Raw genomic sequence first — 22,613 nt, 5'->3', positions numbered from 1 at the left:
ATCAAAACGTTCGACTTGGTCATTTGCTGTTTGAGGACAGTGATGCTCATATCTGTGGGGAAAGTGTGACCTGAGTGGGTTCATGTTTGTCTTTAAAGAACAGAGCTGCTCTGATTCTCTTTGTGTCTGATCTGTTAAACAGTCTGAGAGGTCACACAGAGACCCAGCAGCTAAAGCCTGGATCATACTGGCTGCTGTTAATGAGACTCCATCAGGACAACACTGAACAACAGTGGTGTTCATAGCAGCGCTGCAAGGATAAAGTACTGCACTCCAAAAACACTGCCTACAGCTAAATGTCATGTGGCTAAGTCACGTGACAAGAGATTAGAATTAAATGAAAAGAAAGAAAAACACTATTATTATTTATTCTTTCTTTGAAACATGGTCACCATAGAGCTTTGGCCTGTTTTGATGTTTCTGGGTCAGAAAGCCTCACCATCATTAATGGACCGATGAATTCACAGTTACACCAACAATTCAAAACAGCTGTATGTGGACTGATTCTCAGGAGAAAGTGAAACAGTGACACAAAAGAAACAAGTCATTCTCCCAAAGGACATCGAAGAATCATAATAATAACATGTTTTAGAAGCACCAAACAAACTCTAACTCTGGATCCTAATACAGCAGAAATTTTGTAGAAGTTCCTGAAGTGAAAATTCACCAACACCCAGAGCTGAAGCTGCTCTGTGTGAAGGACTGAGCTCAGATTCACTCAATGATGTAGGATTGATCAGCAGTTACACAAGTTTAGAGCTGGGAGAGGGAGGCCTCGATTCCTGAAAGACTCCATTACAAAATAAAGTTTGTTAATATTGCCACAGATATAAAGTTAATCTATTATTACTGACAAGGAACATGCATTCAAAAGTTTTTTTTCTTATGTTGGGTGAAGAAAAATGTTTAGTTTAGGGTTTCTATATTTTTCAAATGTTTTATTTAATATATTGGTGGTTTAGTAAATTTGTTAGTAACTTCTAGGGCAGGGGTCAGCAACCTTTAACACCCAAAGAGCCACTTGGACCCGGTTTCCACACAAAAGAAAACACTGGGAGCCGCAAATACTTTTTGAAATCTAAAATGAAGAAAACACTGTATATATTGTTTTTTACCTTTATGCTTTGTGTGAACAACTAAAGTAAGTAAGTAAAGTTTATTTATTAAGCGCTTTTCACAGACAGGCAGTCACAAAGTGCTGTACTTAAATATTAAAATAAACAATACAATCAATAGACATTATACACAATCTAAAAGATCAAATGTAAATAATGTAAAGAACATAAAATACGTAGATCAACAAAAGGCTTGTTTGAACAGAAAAGTTTTTAACTGCTTTTTAAAAGAATCCACAGAGCAGCTAAGGTGTGTTGCTTATGAAATCCATGAAGTGCTACAGAGAAAATTACATTTTATTTATATAATTAACACATTTTGAACTCGTAAAGAAATATAACAAAAGGAAAGACACCCAGCTGAACTAAATTGATCCATGTAGCAAACAAGAACTGTTGTGATCCGCCACCCTTTTCAGGTCAAGGCTCCAAAAGCCTTGACCTAAATTTTTAAAAAGAATAATTGGAAAAAATGCACTATGCCACTAAAAAAAAATAGATATTTGCAAAATTCTGCCTAAATATATATTTTACCTGGTTAATGTGTTTGACGGGGCGTGGTCTGCAGTGCCGCTGGGAGTCGGACGCACCTGAGCGACACCCGCAATCACGCCTCGCTGCCTTAAAGTCTGTGCTCTCTCTGCTGTTGTGTTGTCGGGCTGTGAGCTGAGAAGCTACAGCCGGCCGTGTGCGTACAGCAACCGTGTGTGAAAAGCGGTCAATAAAGAGATGCTGAAAAGCGCGTCCATGCAAACATCGTCGGGTCTGCCGTGATATGTTTACAATGAGACTTCTGGTCCCGAACCTCATCTTCTGGTCCTGTCTGCAAATCGGGGCTTTCATCTTTACGCAGGACCGTGAGCTGTCATCTGTGGGGCGTGAGCGGTGTTTGTTTTTAACATAGTTCACGGTGGAGAACAGCTGCCGACATAATGTGGATCTGAAGATCCATAATTGGCCTGCCTGGGGTTGAAAGTCTCGATAAATGCACGGCGTCTCGGCGGGTACACCGGCTTCCGCGAGTGTGACGCTTATTTTGAGCGATGAAAAAATAATAAGATATAATTTTATTTTTATATTTCAAAAACACAATAATCTTCCAATTTAGAAGTACAAGTTTTTTTTTTTTTTAAAAAAAGAACTAAACACAAATAAAATGCACTTAAGCTAAATACTTCTAATTTATTTTCCCAAATCACCCGAAGCCGCAAAATAAAGATTAAAGAGCCGCGGGTTGCTGACCCCTGTTCTAGGGCGTAGCGTGGACTATATGTTTATCAGTAGAAAACTGGATTAAATACACTCCCCTGGTAGTTGCTCTGTCTTTGTGTACATGAATGGTGAGCAAACTGTAAAAGATTACATGGATTTAAGGAGAGACTTAAGTTGAAAAGAAAGAAACTAAACGTATCTTCATCTGAATACAGTTTGTCAAGCTCTAAACTCTAAGTTTCTGCAGGTTTTTGAACACTGGTCCTTACCAGAAAACTCCTGGATCTTTATCCTGTGCTTGAACTAATTCTTCATGATTCCTCCACAGAGTGGACCAGCGGAGCACAGAGGTTCCCAGTGGTCAGTCTGCCCAGCAGCATCAAACACACATGGACTCCATATTTATGGTCTGTACATGTACAACAACTACTTTTACATCTATTCTGTTCACAGTCATCTCCATGCTGCTCTTTGTAGACCAGTGGATTGTCAGTGTGCCCAATATGGATCTGATGTTTGGCTCCATGATTTCAGTCTGATTGGCTCATTCATAATGTATTCTGTTCCAGCTGCTGGAGAACAACATCATCACTTTTGTGAAGAACGAGCTGAAGAAGATCCAGAAGGTTCTGAGTCCAGATTACCCAGAATGGTTACAGAGTCAGACAGAGGATGATGAGCAGAGGAAGAACAACAGAGAGGCATTTGAGAAGATCACACTTAACTTCCTGAGGAGAATGAAGCAGGAGGAGCTGGCTGACCGTCTGCAGAGTAGTAAGAGCATTTCTGCAAAGATTTGAGCTGCTGGATAAAGGGAACAATTATGCTAATGTCTCAAGAGATGGACCAACATGTAGTCAATAATTGCTTAGCAGAACTGGAATTGTCACAAACATTTTTGTTAAACATGAACTGATTTGTTGATGTTCTATTTTTATTATTGTTATTTAGAACTTTCTGCTGCCGTTTGTCATCGTACCCTTAAATCTGCACTAAAGAAGAAGTTCCAGTGTGTGTTTGAGGGGATCGCTAAAGCAGGAAACCCAACCCTCCTGAATCAGATCTACACAGAGCTCTACATCACAGAGGGAGGGACTGCAGAGGTCAATGATGAACATGAGGTCAGACAGATTGAAACAGCATCCAGGAAACCAGACAGACCAGAAACAACAATCAGACAAGAGGACATCTTTAAAGCCTCACCTGGAAGAGATGAACCAATCAGAACAGTGCTGACAAAGGGAGTGGCTGGCATTGGGAAAACAGTCTTAACACAGAAATACACCCTGGACTGGGCTGAAGACAAAGCCAACCAGCACATCCAGTTCATGTTTCCATTCACTTTCAGAGAGCTGAATGTGCTGAAAGAGGAAAAGTTCAGCTTGGTGGGACTTGTTCATCGCTTCTTTACTGAAACCAAAGAAGCAGGAATCTGCAGCTTTGAAGACTTCCAGGTTGTGTTCATCTTTGATGGTCTGGATGAGTGTCGACTTCCTCTGGACTTCCACAAAACTATAATCGTAACTGACCCTAGAAAGTCCACCTCAGTGGATGTGCTGCTGATAAACCTCATCAGGGGGAAACTGCTTCCCTCTGCTCGCCTCTGGATAACCACACGACCTGCAGCAGCCAATCAGATCCCATCTGAATGTGTTGAGATGGTGACAGAGATCAGAGGATTTACTGACCCACAGAAGGAGCAGTACTTCAGGAAGAGGTTCAGAGATGAGGATCAGGCCAGCAGGATCATCTCCCACATCAAGACATCACGGAGCCTCCACATCATGTGCCACATCCCAGTCTTCTGCTGGATCACTGCTACAGTTCTGGAGGATGTTCTGAAAACCAGAGAGAGAGGAGAGCTGCCCAAGACTCTGACTGAGATGTACATCCACTTCCTGGTGGTTCAGGCCAAAGTGAGGACGGTCAAGTATGATGGAGGAGCTGAGACAGATCCACACTGGAGTCCAGAGAGCAGGAAGATGATTGAATCTCTGGGAAAACTGGCTTTTGATCAGCTGCAGAAAGGAAACCTGATCTTCTATGAATCAGACCTGACAGAGTGTGGCATCGATATCAGAGCAGCCTCAGTGTACTCAGGAGTGTTCACACAGATCTTTAAAGAGGAGAGAGGACTGTACCAGGACAAGGTGTTCTGCTTCATCCATCTGAGTGTTCAGGAGTTTCTGGCTGCTCTTCATGTCCATCTGACCTTCATCAACTCTGGAGTCAATCTGCTTAAACAACAACAAATGATTTCCCAGAAGTCTGAAAAAGGAGAATCTGCAGAGACACACTTCTACCAGAGTGCTGTGAACAAGGCCTTGCAGAGTCCAAATGGACACCTGGACTTGTTCCTCCGCTTCCTCCTGGGTCTTTCACTGCAGACCAATCATACTCTCCTACGAGGTCTGCTGACACAGACAGGAAGTAGCTCACAGACCAATCAGGAAACAGTCCAGTACATCAAAAAGAAGCTCAATGAGAATCTGTCCGCAGAGAAAAGCATCAATCTGTTCCACTGTCTGAATGAACTGAATGATCGTTCTCTAGTGGAGGATATCCAACAGTCCCTGAGATCAGGAAATCTCTCCACAGATAAACTGTCTCCTGCTCAGTGGTCAGCTCTGGTCTTCATCTTACTGTCATCAGAAAAAGATGTGGATGTGTTTGACCTGAAGAAATACTCTGCTTCAGAGGAGGCTCTTCTGAGGCTGCTGCCAGTGGTCAAAGCCTCCAAGAAGGCTCTGTAAGTAAATATGTGATCATAGTTTTATGCAAATTTTTTTTGATTGTGCTTGTGAACAGACCGGGACCCATACATTTTTCAGGTTGCTGGTTTTATTGACATCCACATTGTTTTGGTTTGACACCAATGTTGTCCATGCCTGATCAGCTTTCCATGATGTCATTCTCCACCACCCTTGGGGGCGTCTCCCATTTTGACCTCTTTGACCTTGGGACTTCGAGGCCATATTCGACACAGATGTTTCTGTATACTATGCCGGCCAATTGGTTATGACATTGTGTGTGTATGTATGTATGTATGAATGTATGAATGTATGAATGAATGAGAACTGGGCGATAGAACGATAACGATATGTATCGCGATATAACTTTTTCTCGATAGAAAAATGTAACTATCGCGATAGACCTCGCCGCTCTTGTCCTCTTAAAAAAAAAAAAGAAAAAAAAGAACTGCCAATCCAAATTACGTAGAGCAGAGCCGAACCAATCACAGCCGCAGCGTCACGTCACGTGACTTGTTACGTACAGCACAAGTGCCAAGCCGCACATGTGTATTTGTTTGGGAAGCAGCCGGCCACCATGGAGGAAATGAGTGTGCCGACTAGAAAAATCAACCGAGCGTGACCGAAGAGAAAACAGATGATGGTTCCAATGCCGGAGAGATTGTCGAACAGAAGAGCCATAGAAGTTCCGTAGTGTGAAGGTATTTCGGCTATTTCAAGTCTGACAAAAAACAGAGTAGCGTGCACTGTAAATTGTGCCGAAAGCAAGTCTGGAAATACAATAAACTGGTGCATGCGCTACGTCCACACGTACCCGTTATTTTTGAAAACGCAGATTTTTCTATGCGTTTGCACCTTTCGTCCACACGTAAACGGTGTTTTTGGTCACTGAAAACGGAGATTTTTGAAAACTCCGTTTTTGCATTTACGTGTGGACTAGAAAAACGGAGAAAACGCAGTGTCAAAGGTGTGCGCATTTTTTGACGTCACACTGTGCGCAACGTTATTGTTTTGGTGAAATGAATTTCTACAATACTGTTAATTCTACTCTCTGCAGTGTTTAAATGCTTACATATACACACACACACAGTTACTGTCCCTCCACACATATGACTCGGTTCTGCTTCTATGCCCCAGCTTTGTTTACTTTTTCCCACCGAGGCTTCTAGACTTCTGATTGGCCAACATTTCTGCACAGTTAGGAATCTAGCGCCACCTGCTGCTTTGGCATGTTCATAGCAGCGTTTTCCTTCATTGCTCCCTTTATGTGTGGACGGGATTATTTTTTAAAACGAAAACGGAAAATCTCCGTTTTCAAAAATACCCGTGTACGTGTGGACGTAGCCTCAGTCTCTGACTGGAAGCGCTAATTCGTCATTCAGCTTTTGTCAGACTAAAGTAACTGTTAAAACTGTTTGAAAAGCTAAGCTATACAACAAGGAGAGATTGAGAATTTCCTTTTAGTTGTTTGTATGTATGTATGTATGTATGTATGTATATATATATATATATCCATAGGTCCGTCATCCTATTCAGGATGATATAGAGATCAAAGTAGCACGGAGGGAGGTTAGCCAACTAACGGAGTTGCAGAAAGGTGCGACAAAGAAGGTGCATAAGAAATACAGCAAGCTGTCCATACCTGAGGCCTTGGAAACTGCCAAGCAAAGACTCACAGCCTTGGCCAGCCGCTTGAGGAGGTACACCAGAGAGACAGAAGGCAGGAGAATAAACCAGCTGTTCTCCACAGAACCAGCAAAGGTGTACTCTCAGTGGCAAGGGAACAATAATAATAATAATAAGAGAACAGCACCACCAAGGCTGGAGACGGAGCAATACTGGAAGAGCATATGGGAGAAGGACGCAACCCATAACGGCAATGCTCAGTGGCTAGTGGATCTGATGGCAGACCACAGCGACCTCCCTGAACAGGGTCCAGTAACCATCACAGTGGCAGATAGAAAGGGTCTCCAGTATGAAGAGTTGGACAGCACCAGGGCCCGACATGGTTCACGCCTACTGGCTAAAGAAGCTGACTGCACTCCACGAGCGTCTGGCAGCACAAATGAACCAGCTGCTAGTTAACGAGAGACACCCGGAATGGCTAACCGAAGGTCGGACGGTCCTGATCCCCAAGGACCCCAAGAAGGGACCAGTCCCCTCCAACTACCGACCAATAACCTGCCTCAGTACTACATGGAAGCTCCTGTCAGGCATCATATCGGCTAAGATGAACAGGCACATGGGTCAATACATGAGCGGGACACAGAAAGGAATTGGCAAAAATACCAGAGGCGCAAAACACCAGCTACTGGTAGACAGAACAGTCAGCCGAGACTGCAAGACCAGACTGACCAACCTGTGCACTGCCTGGATTGATTACAAGAAGGCCTATGACTCAATGCCCCACAGCTGGATACTGGAATGCCTAGAATTGTACAAGATCAATGGGACCCTAAGAGCCTTCATCAGGAACTCAATGGGGATGTGGCGTACAACACTAGAGGCCAACTCCAAGCCCATAGCACAAGTCACCATCAAGTGCGGGATCTACCAAGGAGATGCTCTGTCCCCACTGCTGTTCTGCATAGGCCTGAACCCCCTCAGTGAGATCATTAACAAGACTGGCTACGGATACCGACTACAGAACGGAGCAGTTGTCAGCCACCTCCTGTACATGGATGACATCAAGCTGTATGCCAAGAGTGAACGAGACATCGATTCACTGATCCACACTACCAGGCTATACAGCAATGACATTGGAATGTCGTTCGGACTGGAGAAGTGTAGTCGGATGGTAACAAAAAGAGGGAAGGTAGTCAGAACTGAGGGGATTGAACTACTAGAAGGCAACATTGCAGACATAGAGGACAGTTATAAGTACCTGGGGATCCCGCAGGCAAATGGGAACCATGAAGAGGCCGCTAGAAAGGCTGCAACCACCAAGTACCTGCAGAGGGTCAGGCAAGTCCTGAGGAGTCAGCTGAATGGTAAGAACAAGATCCGGGCCATCAACACGTACACCCTGCCCGTGATCAGGTACCCTGCTGGGGTAATAGGCTGGCCAAAGGAGGAGATAGAAGCCACTGACATAAAGACAAGAAAGCTCCTTACCATGCATGGAGGGTTTCACCCCAAGTCCAGCACCCTGAGGCTGTACGCTAAGTGGAAGGAAGGAAGGGGGCCGGGGACTGGTGAGTGTCAGCACCACAGTCCAGGATGAGACAACGAACATCCATGAATACATTGGGAAGATGGCCCCAACTGACCGAGTGCTCAGTGAATACCTCAGGCAGCAGAATCCCAAGAAAGAGGAGGGAGACGAGGAACCATTATGGAAGGACAGGCCCCTGCACAGTATGTACCACCGGCAGATAGAGGAGGTGGCTGATATCCAGAAATCCTACCAGTGGCTGGACAAAGCTGGACTGAAAGACAGCACAGAGGCACTAATCATGGCAGCACAAGAACAAGCTCTGAGTACAAGATCCATAGAGGCTGGGGTCTATCACACCAGGCAAGACCCCAGGTGCAGGCTGTGTAAAGATGCCCCAGAGACAATCCAGCACATAACAGCAGGGTGCAAGATGCTAGCAGGCAAGGCATACATGGAACGCCATAACCAGGTGGCCGGCATAGTGTACAGGAACATCTTTGCCGAGTATAACCTGGAAGTCCCGAGGTCAAAATGGGAGATGCCCCCAAGGGTGGTGGAGAATGACCGAGCTAAGATCCTGTGGGACTTCCAGATACAGACGGACAAAATGGTGGTGGCTAACCAACCGGACATAGTGGTGGTAGACAAACAGAAGAAGACGGCCGTAGTGATCGATGTAGCGCATAGGTGTCAAACTCTGGCCCGTGGGCCAAATTTGGCCCGCAGCCTAATTACATTTGGCCCACGAAACCATACCAAATTACTATTAGAGCTGGCCTACTGGTATTATACAGCTAATACACAGTGGGGCAAAAAAGTATTTAGTCAGCCACCGATTGTGCAAGTTCCCCCTCCTAAAATGATGACAGAGGTCAGTAATTTGCACCAGAGGTACACTTCAACTGTGAGAGACAGAATGTGAAAAAAAAATCCATGAATCCACATGGTAGGATTTGTAAAGAATTTATTCGTAAATCAGGGTGGAAAATAAGTATTTGGTCAATAACAAAAATACAACTCAATACTTTGTAACATAACCTTTGTTGGCAATAACAGAGGTCAAACGTTTACTATAGGTCTTTACCAGGTTTGCACACACAGTAGCTGGTATTTTGGCCCATTCCTCCATGCAGATCTTCTCGAGAGCAGTGATGTTTTGGGGCTGTCGCCGAGCAACACGGACTTTCAACTCCCGCCACAGATTTTTTATGGGGTTGAGGTCTGGAGACTGGCTAGGCCACTCCAGGACTTTCAAATGCTTCTTACGGAGCCACTCCTTTGTTGCCCGGGCGGTGTGTTTTGGATCATTGTCATGTTGGAAGACCCAGCCTCGTTTCATCTTCACAGTTCTCACTGATGGAAGGAGGTTTTGGCTCAAAATCTCACGATACATGGCCCCATTCATTCTGTCCTTAACACGGATCAGTCGTCCTGTCCCCTTGGCAGAAAAACAGCCCCATAGCATGATGTTTCCACCCCCATGCTTCACAGTAGGTATGGTGTTCTTGGGATGCAACTCAGTATTCTTCTTCCTCCAAACACGACGAGTTGAGTTTATTCCAAAAAGTTCTACTTTGGTTTCATCTGACCACATGACATTCTCCCAATCCTCTGCTGTATCATCCATGTGCTCTCTGGCAAACTTCAGACGGGCCTGGACATGCACTGGCTTCAGCAGCGGAACACGTCTGGCACTGCGGGATTTAATTCCCTGCCGTAGTGTGTTACTGATGGTGACCTTTGTTACTTTGGTCCCAGCTCTCTGCAGGTCATTCACCAGGTCCCCCCGTGTGGTTCTGGGATCTTTGCTCACCGTTCTCATGATCATTTTGACCCCACGGGATGAGATCTTGCGTGGAGCCCCAGATCGAGGGAGATTATCAGTGGTCTTGTATGTCTTCCATTTTCTGATGATTGCTCCCACAGTTGATTTTTTCACACCAAGCTGCTTGCCTATTGTAGATTCACTCTTCCCAGTCTGGTGCAGGTCTACAATACTTTTCCTGGTGTCCTTCGAAAGCTCTTTGGTCTTGGCCATGGCGGAGTTTGGTGTCTGACTGTTTGAGGCTGTGGACAGGTGTCTTTTATACAGATGATGAGTTCAAACAGGTGCCATTCATACAGGTAACGAGTGGGGGACAGAAAAGCTTCTTACAGAAGACGTTACAGGTCTGTGAGAGCCAGAGATTTTCCTTGTTTGAGGTGACCAAATACTTATTTTCCACCCTGATTTACGAATAAATTCTTTACAAATCCTACCATGTGAATTCATGGATTTTGTTTTCACATTCTGTCTCTCACAGTTGAAGTGTACCTCTGGTGCAAATTACTGACCTCTGTCATCATTTTAAGTGGGGGAACTTGCACAATCGGTGGCTGACTAAATACTTTTTTGCCCCACTGTATATATTGTTTAGTATTAAGCTTTGCTTGTTCCATATTCAGTTTTTCAGCAAAACGTTTTTGAGTCCATAAGAAAAGATTCATTCTTATATTTGGAGGAATAAATATATATTTCAATAACTATTAACTATTAACTATTAACGTTAGCCCGCGACTTTGTTCCAGTTTTGAATTTTGGCCCACTGTGTATTTGAGTTTGACACCCCTGATGTAGCGGTTCCGAATGACAGCAATATCAGGAAAAAGGAACACGAGAAGCTGGAGAAATGCCAAGGGCTCAGAGAAGAGCTTAGAAAGAGGTTAGAATCGTGACCACCAGTCCTGTATATACCAGTTGCTCACTATTTTCCATTTAGAGGTATAATTATGATTTGAACATTGAATGTAAAATTCATATGAACATTAAAAGTGTTTATATTTAAACACATACTTTTTTTGTTTGGTTTTCAGACTGAATGGCTGTTTCCTCTCTAAGAGAAGCTGCGAATCTCTGTCCTTAGTTCTCAGCGCCCAGTCCTCTAATCTGAGAGAGCTGGATCTGAGTAACAACAATCTGCAGGATATGGGATTGAAGCTTCTGTGTGCTCCACTGCAGAATCCACATTGCATACTGGAAACTCTCAGGTTGGTAAATTTCAATTGTTGCTGTATCTTAGTATTTTTAACATTTCTTAGTCACTGTAAACTGCCACATTTCTGTGTATAAAATAAGACAAGAATTTCATTCAGTCCTGAAACATTAAAAATGCGGTACACTATAAAGCCAATGGTTTTTTTGGTGTTTTTTTTTTTTTTTGCATTTGTGTTCTTTATCTTTCAGGCTGAATATTTGTAATCTCTCAGAGAAAAGCTGTGAAGTTCTGTCCTCAGTCCTCAGTTCCCAATTCTGTAATCTGAGAGAGCTTGATCTGAGTAACAACAATCTACAGGATTCAGGAGTCAAGCTTCTGGGTGCAGCAGTGCAAAATCCACATTGTACACTGGAATCACTCAGGTCAGATCAAAGGATATTTTATTTTTTATCCAATTACACATTTAACCAATTAAGCATTTTAGTTAATAAAGGTAAATTTCATTCGTTTGTCATTGTATCTTAGTATTTCTAATGTTTTTTAGTCAAAATAAACTGCCACATTTCTGTTTTTAAAATAATAAGGCAACAATTTCAGACAAATTCAACAATTTCAAAATCTATTAACTTCTTATATCACTATCAATATAATGTCTTTGTGTTCTTTATTTTTCAGGCTGAATTCCTCTAATCTCTCAGAGAAAAGCTGCAAAGCTCTGTCCTCAGTTCTCAGCTTCCAATCCTCTAATCTGAGACAGCTGTACCTGAGCGACAACAACCTGGAGGATTCAGGAGTGAAGCTTCTTTCTGCTGCACTGCAGAGTCCACACTGTACACTGGAATCACTGTGGTCAGAGTTATGTCTTTTTCACCCGACATTATCTAAAATCTGTTGGGGGGGGTGGATTATTAGACTCACAATTGCAGTCTGTAAAGCTTTTCAAAACACTGAAAAGACTCTTGGAGTTCTTTTTTGACCAAATTATGGCCTTTAATGTGCATTTTAAAGATAAATATTGTTAAATTTTAAAACATCCCGGGTCATAATGGTGTTTAAAAACTCAACCATACACTTATTCCTTTTAGGCTCGTTTATTGTAATTCATTATTTTCAGGTTGTCAGATAAGCTCAGTTAGAAGCCCTCAGTTAATAACATATGCTGCACTGACAGTATTAAAAAGGAGCCACATAGAGAGAGCATATTTCTCCCATTTAGCTTCTCTCTTCATATGTCCTAATTTCTCATAGTTCCATATTATCCCAATGGCACACTTTACTGCTGTCTTACTTCAGCTATGAGACCCCTCCTGGTGGAACCACGTTCTACTTTGGATTAAGGAGAAAGACATGTACTTTTAAGTTTAGATATCAGAATTTTGTTTTTTCTAAAAAGTATAGTGAGGGATGAGTTAACCCTCCCTCCTCCAGTTTTGGAGGTTTTCTTCTGGTAAAAGGGAGTCCTTCCTTCCAAGTGCTGCTCAAAGGCATCTGTGCGATTGTTTGGATGGATTTTCTTCTCCACTCTTCTACACCTTCTGCACATTCAGTAGATGACAGTCATTGTATCTGAGAAGGGAAAAACAAAGACAGACCTTCAGTGAAGTGTTTTCAGATGAATTGTTTTGTGTGTCTGCAGTCTTGCAGGCTGTCTGCTTACAGAGGAAGGCTGTACTTCTCTGGCCTCAGCTCTGAGCTCCAACCCCTCCCATCTGAGAGAGCTGGACCTGAGTTACAATCATCCAGGAGACTTAGGAATGAAGCTGCTCTTGGCTGGACTGAAGGATCCAGGCTGGAGACTGGACACTCTCAGGTATGGAGAGAATGTCTGATAGAGGAGGAAGAGCTGGAAACATTCCCTGTGCCCTTATCTCACCTCCTGTTTGTTTTATCCAGGTATGACATTGTTTTCCTTTCCTCAAAACCAGTGTTGAGCAAGTTACTTTGAAAAAGTAATTAGGTATAGTTACTAAGTACTTCTTCAAAAAAGTAACTGAGGTAGTAACAGAGTTACTACATCTAATATTCTGAAAGTAACTAATTACTAGGAAAAGTAACTATTATGTTACTTTAAAAAATGTTTAACTCTCTGGGGTCCAGGGTTTAATTGGCTGTTTTTGACTTTTGATTTTACCTCTGCATATACACCTTAAAAAAACCGTTAACCTTGTTGTGTTTGGTATAATTCTTTTCAGCACCATCTCACATGTCTGAATTTACAGTCATTCTTTCATTTTGACATACTGTATTAACACAAGTGATCTAAAATCAGACAATAAACGTAAAATCGGAGTAGAAAAAAAGTTATATTTTTAACAGTAACAACCACAAACATGTTTAATGATTCATTTTCATGATTTGAAATGCAATTCTAAATTGTAAATGTTAAAAACCTATACACAAGTTTTGCAAACAACAAAGTTATATTAAGCTATTTACCTAAAAATACAAAACAATACAATACAACTTTATTTATATAGCACATTTAAAAACCAACGGTATACCAAAGTGTTTCACCAGAAAACAGCAGGTTAAAACATTAACAATATAAGATCATTAACAAAGTACTGAATATGCTAACAGGTCAATGGCACTAATTACACAAGAATAAAAGTGAATATCAAATCAAACTTGCTAAAAACACACAGGTTTGAATTAGAAGAAGATATATAGAAAGAAATTTTTTTTATTTTGTATAAAATACAGGAGTTAACTAACCGGGAAAGAAAGTTTAAATAAGTGAGTTTTTAATCGTGATTTAAATGATTGGATGGAGTCAGATGCGTGAATAGCAATGGAAGGTTGTTCCAGGGTTAGGTGCAACCAGGGCAAATGCACGGTCGCCTCTGGTCTTAAGCTGAGATCTAGGCTGTACCAAGAGCAATTGGGCTGCTGAGCTGAGGGCTCTCCCACGGGTATATGGTCCAAGAAGTTCACCAAGATAGCTAGGTGCTGTATTATTTATAATTTTGAAGGACCTGTTCGAAAGATAAGATTTAAGCCAGTTAAGGACGTCACCGCTAATGCCAACTGTATGTTCTAACCTCGTTAGTAGAATATTATAGTCCACCATATCAAGGGCTGAGGACAAGTACAAGTACAACAAGTTCAACAAGTACAAGTACCTCGGGCTGTGGGTGGACAATAAACTGGACTGGTCATGCAACACAGAGCACCTGTATAAAAAAGCCCAAAGCCGACTGTACTTCCTCAGGAGGCTGAGGTCTTTTAACATCTGCAGGAAGCTCCTGATGATGTTTTACCAGTCAGTGGTTGCTGGAGTACTTTTCTATGCTGTGCTGTGCTGGGGGAGCAGCACAGCAAAGAAGGACTCATCCAGGCTGGAGAAACTGATCAGGAAGGCTAGCTCTGTGGTCGGCATGAAGCTGGACACTCTGGTGACAGTGGCAGAGAAAAGGACATTAAAGAAACTGATGGACATTATGGACAATGCCAGGCATCCTCTGCAGACGGCCATTAACAACCAGAAGAGTCTGTTCAGTGACAGGTTGCTTCTCCCAAAGACAAGAACTAACAGACTTAAAAACTCCTTTGTCCCACACGCCATCAGACTGTTTAACTCCTCTCTGGAGGGGAGAGGGAGGGGAAACAGGAGGACAAAGGAGGGGGGAACAACTAAGCTGTAGTGCCTCTTCACCTCACTGTGCAATACCTTTTGTGCAATACTTTTGTAAATAGTCAACAGTGCAATAGACCTCAATACTTGAAATGTGCAATTCACTTGTATTTTTATTTTTTATTCCTATTTATTCTATTTATCCCCTTCGTATATTTTATTTATATTGTCTCTGTATTTATATATATGTGTGTGTGTGTGTGTGTGTATATATATATATATAATATTCTGTAACTCTGTAACTTCTGTCGGTGCTGTGCTTTTTTGGAAATCGAATTTCCCAGAGGAACCCACCCGAGGGATTAATAAAGTTCTATCTAATCTAATCTAATCTAAGTCCAGTAAGACTAAGACCGCAGAACGACCTGAATCGGCAGTTAGGAGAAGATCATTAAGGACTCTCAGCAGAGCTGTCTCAGTGCTATGATGTGTTTTAAAGCCAGACTGAAATTTATCACTGATGTTGTTTGCATCCAGATAGGCCTGGAGTTGCGAGAGAACTACAGTTTGCAAATGTATTCGGCCCCCTTGAACTTTTCCACATTTTGTCACATTACAGCCACAAACATGAATCAATTTTACTGGAATTCCACGTGAAAGACCAATACAAAGTGGTGTACACGTGAGAAGTGGAACGAAAATCATACATGATTCCAAACATTTTTTTACAAATAAATAACTGCCTGGGCAGGCTGGGACCACTGTATTCCCCTCCTGAGTCGCCTGACGGTTTGCCAAAATCGCTCTGAGGCAGTCCGAAAGTCTTTTTCCATGCCTCCAAACTCCTCCCACACCCAAGCCGTGTTCTGTTTGGCCTCTCACTACCTATCACTGCCTCCAATGTCATACAGGCTAGTCAAGCTCTCAGCCTGATGGTTCCACCAGTGTCCGACCTCTTATCTGCTCCTTTTCCTGACAGAGGCAGAAACAACTCCCTGCCTAGCCTTGATTATTTAATGTTATCCTACTACTGATTCCATTTATCTAGTTCGGGAAGAGTCTTTTGACCCTCAAAACACAGAGCACCAACTCGTAAAAAGCACATGTGATGTGTATAAAAGGCCCCAAAGTTCAGAGGATAATTCTTAGATCTTATGTAGGTGTTTGTATATTGTTCATTTCGTATTCCACCTTCTGTTAACTGAGCTAGCCCACCGTCTGGTGACGTCATACAGTTAGTAAGGTTAGTGTCAGATGAGCGGTGGATAGGTCCAGTGGGGGGTGCACTGATTCCTGTGGGATGTGATGTGTGCGTGCATGATGAGTAAGTATTAACCTGTGTTGCATGTTTCTTTGTTGGTGTTGATACCATGATATGTCAAAGGAGCTTGCAAAGAAAAGCGTCTGGACTTCTTTAAGTTACTTGAAGACATTTCACCTCTCATCCGAGAAGCTTCTTCAGTTCTAAGGTCAAATGGTGGAGAGTCCCAGATATAAACATAGTGGGAGTGACCCCCCACAGAGGGACAAAAGGACCCCTGATGATCCTCTAATCGCCTGAGCCAAGGTGTGAAACTGGGTGTGGGCCCCAATCAGCCAGAGTTTCGGGTGGGTTCATTGTGAAACCTGGCTCCACCTTATCATGCGAATTCCTGAGATCAGATGGCCCAGGATGTGAGTGGGCGTTAAGGCGTCTGGGAAGGGATCTCAAAACTGGATTATAGATGGCAGAGAATTGGTGTCGTAAACCCCCGCCTCTGTTCAACGATGGTCGCTCACAGTGGACATAGATGGCTTCTTTCACTCCTCTTTCAAACCATCTGTCCTCTCTGTCCAAAATGTGAACATTGGCATCCTCGAAAGAGTGTCCTTTATCCTTAAGATGCAGATGGATTGCTGAGTCTTGTCCTGTGGAGGTGGCTCTTCTATGTTGTGCCATGCGCTTGTGAAGTGGCTGTTTGGTCTCACCAATGTAGAGGTCTGGGCATTCCTCGCTGCACTGTACAGCATACACTACCATACCCACCCGAAACTCTGGCTGATTGGGGCCCACACCCAGTTTCACACCTTGTCTCAGGCGATTAGAGGATCATCAGGGGGTCCTTTTGTCCCTCTGTCGTAAACCCCCGCCTCTGTTCAACGATGGTCGCTCACAGTGGACATAGATGGCTTCTTTCACTCCTCTTTCAAACCATCTGTCCTCTCTGTCCAAAATGTGAACATTGGCATCCTCGAAAGAGTGTCCTTTATCCTTAAGATGCAGATGGATTGCTGAGTCTTGTCCTGTGGAGGTGGCTCTTCTATGTTGTGCCATGCGCTTGTGAAGTGGCTGTTTGGTCTCACCAATGTAGAGGTCTGGGCATTCCTCGCTGCACTGTACAGCATACACTACCATACCCACCCGAAACTCTGGCTGATTGGGGCCCACACCCAGTTTCACACCTTGTCTCAGGCGATTAGAGGATCATCAGGGGGTCCTTTTGTCCCTCTGTGGGGGGTTACTCCCACTAGGTTTATATCTGGGACTCTCCACCATTTGACCTTAGAACTGAAGAAGCTTCTCGGATGAGAGGTGAAACGTCTTCAAGTAACTTAACCCTTTACAGCCGATCGGAGCGGGCACGCTCTGTTTTGCGTAACTATTTTTAAATCCCGGTAGCACTGCAACCACGTAAGCTAGTGCAAAGTTTTTTTTGCATATGAAACCGGAGGAGTTGTACTTACATCTTATGCCATCAGCTTGTCCTAGGTCACGGTTTCCTTCCACACAAAGCTTTGCAAAAACTGCATAAAAAGCGCTTGCAGGAACAAAAACATAATATTCCAGAAACACGCTTTACCGATCCAATCAGCTGGTCATAACACTTCCTACGTTGGAATAGATGTCAGCGCGAACTTTTGCATTTTCGCCATTACCTGCCCGAAACCGGAAGTGACGTCATTTTCGCGGAAATGTAGTCTTTTTTACTATCAGGGCCTCAGGGCCTATACTCGTCTTTTTAAAATTTATCTTTGACTTTATGACTTTCTGTGTCGTTTCTGGGATGCTTTGGACTCATATTGCACTGCTGGAAATAGTTTATTTTGATGCATATGCTGCTTTTTTGCAAATTTGCAGTATAATATTTATTTTCGTTTTTCCTGCAGTGTATAAAAATTGGTGTATTTCAAAAATAAAACTATGAAGACAGTCAAAATAAATTTCCTGTGGTGGGAAACTATTTTGTGCAACTTTTTTGTATTTACAGTTTTGAGGGATAAGCCTCTTAAATTTCTCTAACTACAAATATATGTTAAAAAAGCAAAAACGATTTTCAATTTTTTTGTAGTTTATTGCACTTTTTTGCAATTTATCTAATTACTATGCACTTAATGAATACATATTATTAAAATCTGGGCTATAATGGTTGTATTGATGTATAGCAACTTGAAATGCTCCCAAAAATGGCTCCACAGCATGTAAAAATATGATATAAGCTCTGGCGGACTTGGTTCTATGGTAGGTCTTAAAGGGTTAAAGAAGTTCAGACGCTTTTCTTTGCAAGCTCCTTTGACTACGATGACCTGGAAGACTGAGAACCTTCACAGACACGATACCATGATATATTTGGCTGTAGCTCAGGTGGCAGAGCAGGTCAGCCACTAATCAGAAGGTCGGTGGTTCGATCCCAGGCTGCCTCCTGGCTGCATGCCAAATATCCTTGGGCAAGATACTAACCCCATGTTTGCCTACTGGTGGTGGTCAGAGGGCCCGGTGGCGCATGCCAAATATCCTTGGGCAAGATACTAACCCCATGTTTGCCTACTGGTGGTGGTCAGAGGGCCCGGTGGCGCCAGTGTCCGGCAGCCTCGCCTCTGTCAGTGCGCCCCAGGGCAGCTGTGGCTACAATGTAGCTTGCCATCACCAGTGTGTGAATGTGTGTGTGAATGGCTGAATGTAGTGTAAAGCGCTTTGGGGTCCTTAGGGACTAGAAAAGCGCTATACAAATGCAGGCCATTTACCATTTACAATTTAGAAGCTAATGTAGTTTATAGTTGCAATGGTATAGGCTATGCATGCGATGCGTGAATTCACCCTAATTTTACACACGAATTGATGTCAGATAGTTTATCCTGGTTTAGCTTTAGTTTGCCACATGTATGGTCCTTAATGTTTCTAACTTCATGCCTCTATTATCAGAGCTTCCCTGTATGGTATATGTGGTGCTCGTGATTCCTTAATCTATGTTACAGAGTTTATAGCAGACAATTTGTTATGAGGACCGCTAAATGCAGATCGTAGTTTGACCGGAAGTATCGTGTTCTCATTTGAACTTCACAATTAGAGCATTACGGTGGTTTATAATGGGGAAGCCTTGATTTTGTACAACTACCGGAAGTAGTTCATGTGTACTGACGGTAACTTAACCTCGCACTATTGTCGTTTAGTTGGCACAGTGTAAGCAGTAGCTCTCCAGAGTCAATTATTCTGTGTTTCTCCTTTCTTCATCCATTCATTGATCTCATAGTCTCCTGCTTCTTTTTGCATTGTTTTCATGTCATCTTCTGTTAATGATGGTAGTGAATCTTCTGCCAGACCAACCATTTGTCCTTGATATCATCCTGCCTCGTTTGCTGCCAGGTCTGCAGTCTTCCTTTTGATGTCCTTTGCATTTCATCACTACCTCATCTCTGGGCAGCAATACAGCTTGTATTTGTTCTTCCAGTGGTTCTTCACTGGAGTATTGGTTGTAGTCAGAAAACTCTGTCTCACCCACTGTGGTCCATTCACATGAATTGCTCCATTTCCATATGCTGAGTCTGTATAGATGTTCACTCTTTTTCCTTTAGAGAGTTGTAGCGCTTTGGTGAAAGCCACAATCTCTGCCACCTGAGCTAAGGCTGGCTGTGTTGGTGTCCACAGACCACAGCCAATGGTTTTGTATGCTGTTGATCCTGTGGTACTCCTGAGTATCCTACTATGGTGAGAGTACTTGTTGACAATTGCTTTAAAATGTTTATTGTTGAAATTGCTGCTCTACTATCAGCCATTAAGCGCATCTTCTCACCATTGATATTGGAGGTCACCATTGGCACAGTCATAGGTGTTGTAATTAGACCTGCATAAACTCCAGGGCCCCGTCAATATGGGTTTTGGTTCAGATTCCCAGGGACCACTTTCCCATTCAGACTGGGGCATCTGTCTGTAGTTTGGTACTCTCTCATCTGTGATATGCCGCCTATCCAGGCACCTGAACACCAAATGAACATAAGACCACCTACATGGAGTGAAGTAGAGAAGGTAGTGAAGCGGGCAAGAGCAGCATCGGCCCCAGGACCTAATGGCATTTCATATAGGCTCTATAAAAACACCCCACGAGTCCTCAAATACCTGTGGAAGCTGATGAAGGTAGCATGGCAGAAAGTAGTGATTCCAAAGGCTCGGCGAAGAGCAGGAGGTATTCTGATCCCTAAGGAGAAGAACTCCTCATCTATCAGCCAGTTTCTCCAGATCAGCCTGCTGACCGTAGAGAGAAAGATCTTCTTCAGTGTCCTGGCCCAAAGACTATCTACTTTCCTGCATATAAATGTCTGGAGCATGCCAGCGTCATCTGGCACCAGATTCAAACTGCTAAGAAAGAACGAAGAGACCTTCGTGTGGTCTTTTTAGACCTTGCCAACGCCTTTGGGTCAGTTCCGCATGAGATCTTGTGGATGGCCTTCAACTATTTCAGCGTACCAAACCACATCACAGGACTGGTCAAGACCTACTTCCAGGATTTACAGTTTTGTGTGACAGCTGAGAACACCACCTCAGCCTGGCAGCACCTGAGAAGTGGAGTTATGGCAGGCTGCACAATGCACTAACTCAGGCTCCTTCCCCACCAGAGAGGTGACATTCCAATAGCTCGTCTCAGTAGCCAGGGATTGGTCTGCCATGTTCTCCCCCCCTGGTCGTCACTGTTCCTTTATCAGTGTCTAACAGTCTGTGTATGAGAGCCATGTAATGTCCATGTGTGTATGCTGACTGTGCTGGTCTGACCCCCCTTCTCTTTTCAGGGTGGAGCCTGCTGGAGTCCAATGGTTGAGACCAGGTCTAAGGAAGTGTAAGTGTGTTTTTAATGGGAATCATGAAAACAAAGCAGCACACATTCAATCATCTTCATCATTCACATCTCTGATGTCAGGAGTCATCATCAAAGTGTCAATCAATGAACAGATGATGGATCAATAACTGCAGCTGGATTGTGTTTGTTCTCTCCATCAGATTCCTGTCAACTCACAATCGACACAAACACAGTTCACACAAACCTCCAACTGTCTGACAACAACAGGAAGGTGACACATGTGGAGGAGGTTCAGTCATATCCTGATCATCCAGACAGATTTGATGTTTGTTATCAGCTGCTGTGTAGAAATGGTCTGACTGGTCGCTGTTACTGGGAGGTCGAGTGGAAAGGATGCATTTATATATCAGTGAGTTACAGAAGAATCAGAAGGAAAGGAGGCAGTTACGACTGTGGGTTTGGACGGAATGATCAGTCCTGGAGTCTGTACTGCTCTGATGATGGTCCTCAGTCTGTCTGGCACAATAACAGAGAAACGTCCATCTCCTCCTCCTCCTCTGTCTCTAACAGTGTAGCAGTGTATGTGGACTGTCCTGCTGGCACTCTGTCCTTCTACAGAGTCTCCTCTGACACTCTGATCCACCTCCACACCTTCAACACCACATTCACTGAAACTCTTTATCCTGGATTTTGGTCCTTGTTTCCTGGTTGCTCAGTATTTTTGTGCTGAGTTGAGTGTAAAGAGTGTCTCCTTTTAGAGAAACACTCTGACTGTTGAACAGATAGTTCAGTCTGTACATGTCTCTCTTTCACTCAGAAACACGTTTTCAGATTCATGGATTCAGTCAGTTGATGTTTGAAACTCTTCTAAATGATTCCTTGTAAACTGCTTCCTCTTCAGTCCTTTAAAGATGGAAGCTCCCGTTATTCCAGGATCCACCTGTTGTTTTTCTGTCTTTTTCCACTCAAAGCTTCACAGTGAATCTCAGTATGTTGTGTTTCTCTGAAGCTCAGTTCACAACCAGCTCCTCTGCATTTTCAACAAATCTGAGCTCATTAAAATAAATCCAAATGTTTGATTTCTCTTTCTTTCTTCTTTTTTTTTTTTTTTTTTTTTTCCCTGTTGGGGTTTTGGATATAAAATTTTTATTCGTTATCAAGAATAGCATAAAACATAACAGCCAAACAGAAAAGAAAAGAAAGAAAAAGGAAAAAGAAAGAAAAGAGAAAAAAAAATTTACACATCCACACACACACAAAAAAAATATTTTCACTCAATTACCCACAGATATAGAAAGAGAAAAAGATAAACTCCAAGAATGAGTTGTCCTTTACACTTACTTCCTATTTAATTGAGAACATCTTAATCGCAACCACCCCCCCTCAACAGTTGGGACAAATCATTTGGCGAATAAGAAAGCAAAGGGGACCAAACATTGAGAAAGAGACCCTCATTTCCTCCTAAAATAGCAGCAGTTCTTTCGTGAGGAATAACTTTAAATAATTCTCTGTACCACAACGTCACAGAGGGAGGTTTATCCTTAACCCAATTAATGAGAATACATTTCCTAGCTACCAGCAGTAGTTTGTCACATAATTTGCGCTGCAAGTGATTCAATGTTACTTCTTTTGAGGGTAGGCCAAGAAGAAAATACCCAGGGTCCCTTTGAATCAGGTTGTTAAAAATATTACTTAGTTCTTGAGAAATGAAGCTCCAAAATCTTTTGATTAATTTACATTCCCAAAAGTAATGAAAAAAAGTGCCAGTTTCTTTTTGACATTT

At 42.9% G+C, this 22,613-nt stretch overlaps 1 protein-coding gene across 2 annotated transcripts in view; it reads left to right on the top strand.

Moving 5' to 3' along the window:
- LOC146634815 (protein NLRC3-like) overlaps positions 1-21,728 on the top strand; it is a 69,224-nt gene extending 47,496 nt beyond the window's left edge. The window contains exons 5-13 of one of the 2 annotated variants that reach the window (XM_085378561.1): positions 2,656-2,734; positions 2,897-3,101; positions 3,279-5,076; positions 11,088-11,261; positions 11,458-11,631; positions 11,885-12,058; positions 12,846-13,019; positions 20,823-20,869; positions 21,031-21,728. In XM_085378561.1, coding sequence (XP_085234687.1) covers positions 2,656-2,734; positions 2,897-3,101; positions 3,279-5,076; positions 11,088-11,261; positions 11,458-11,631; positions 11,885-12,058; positions 12,846-13,019; positions 20,823-20,869; positions 21,031-21,560 — 3,355 coding nt within the window. In that variant the 3' untranslated portion in view covers positions 21,561-21,728. The remainder of the gene's footprint in view (positions 1-2,655; positions 2,735-2,896; positions 3,102-3,278; positions 5,077-11,087; positions 11,262-11,457; positions 11,632-11,884; positions 12,059-12,845; positions 13,020-20,822; positions 20,870-21,030) is intronic. The other variant, XM_085378580.1, reaches the window with a different exon arrangement.
- Positions 21,729-22,613: the final 885 nt, after the last annotated feature.

Source organism: Diplotaxodon limnothrissa, linkage group LG3 (genome assembly GCF_057381915.1).
Source record: "Diplotaxodon limnothrissa isolate DT_005_m linkage group LG3, D_limnothrissa_male_GT1.1, whole genome shotgun sequence".
In the NCBI taxonomy this organism is placed as follows: Eukaryota; Metazoa; Chordata; class Actinopteri; order Cichliformes; family Cichlidae; genus Diplotaxodon; species Diplotaxodon limnothrissa.
The sequence above is the reverse complement of the archived record's forward strand: the minus strand, read 5'-3'. Positions and strand labels throughout refer to the sequence as shown.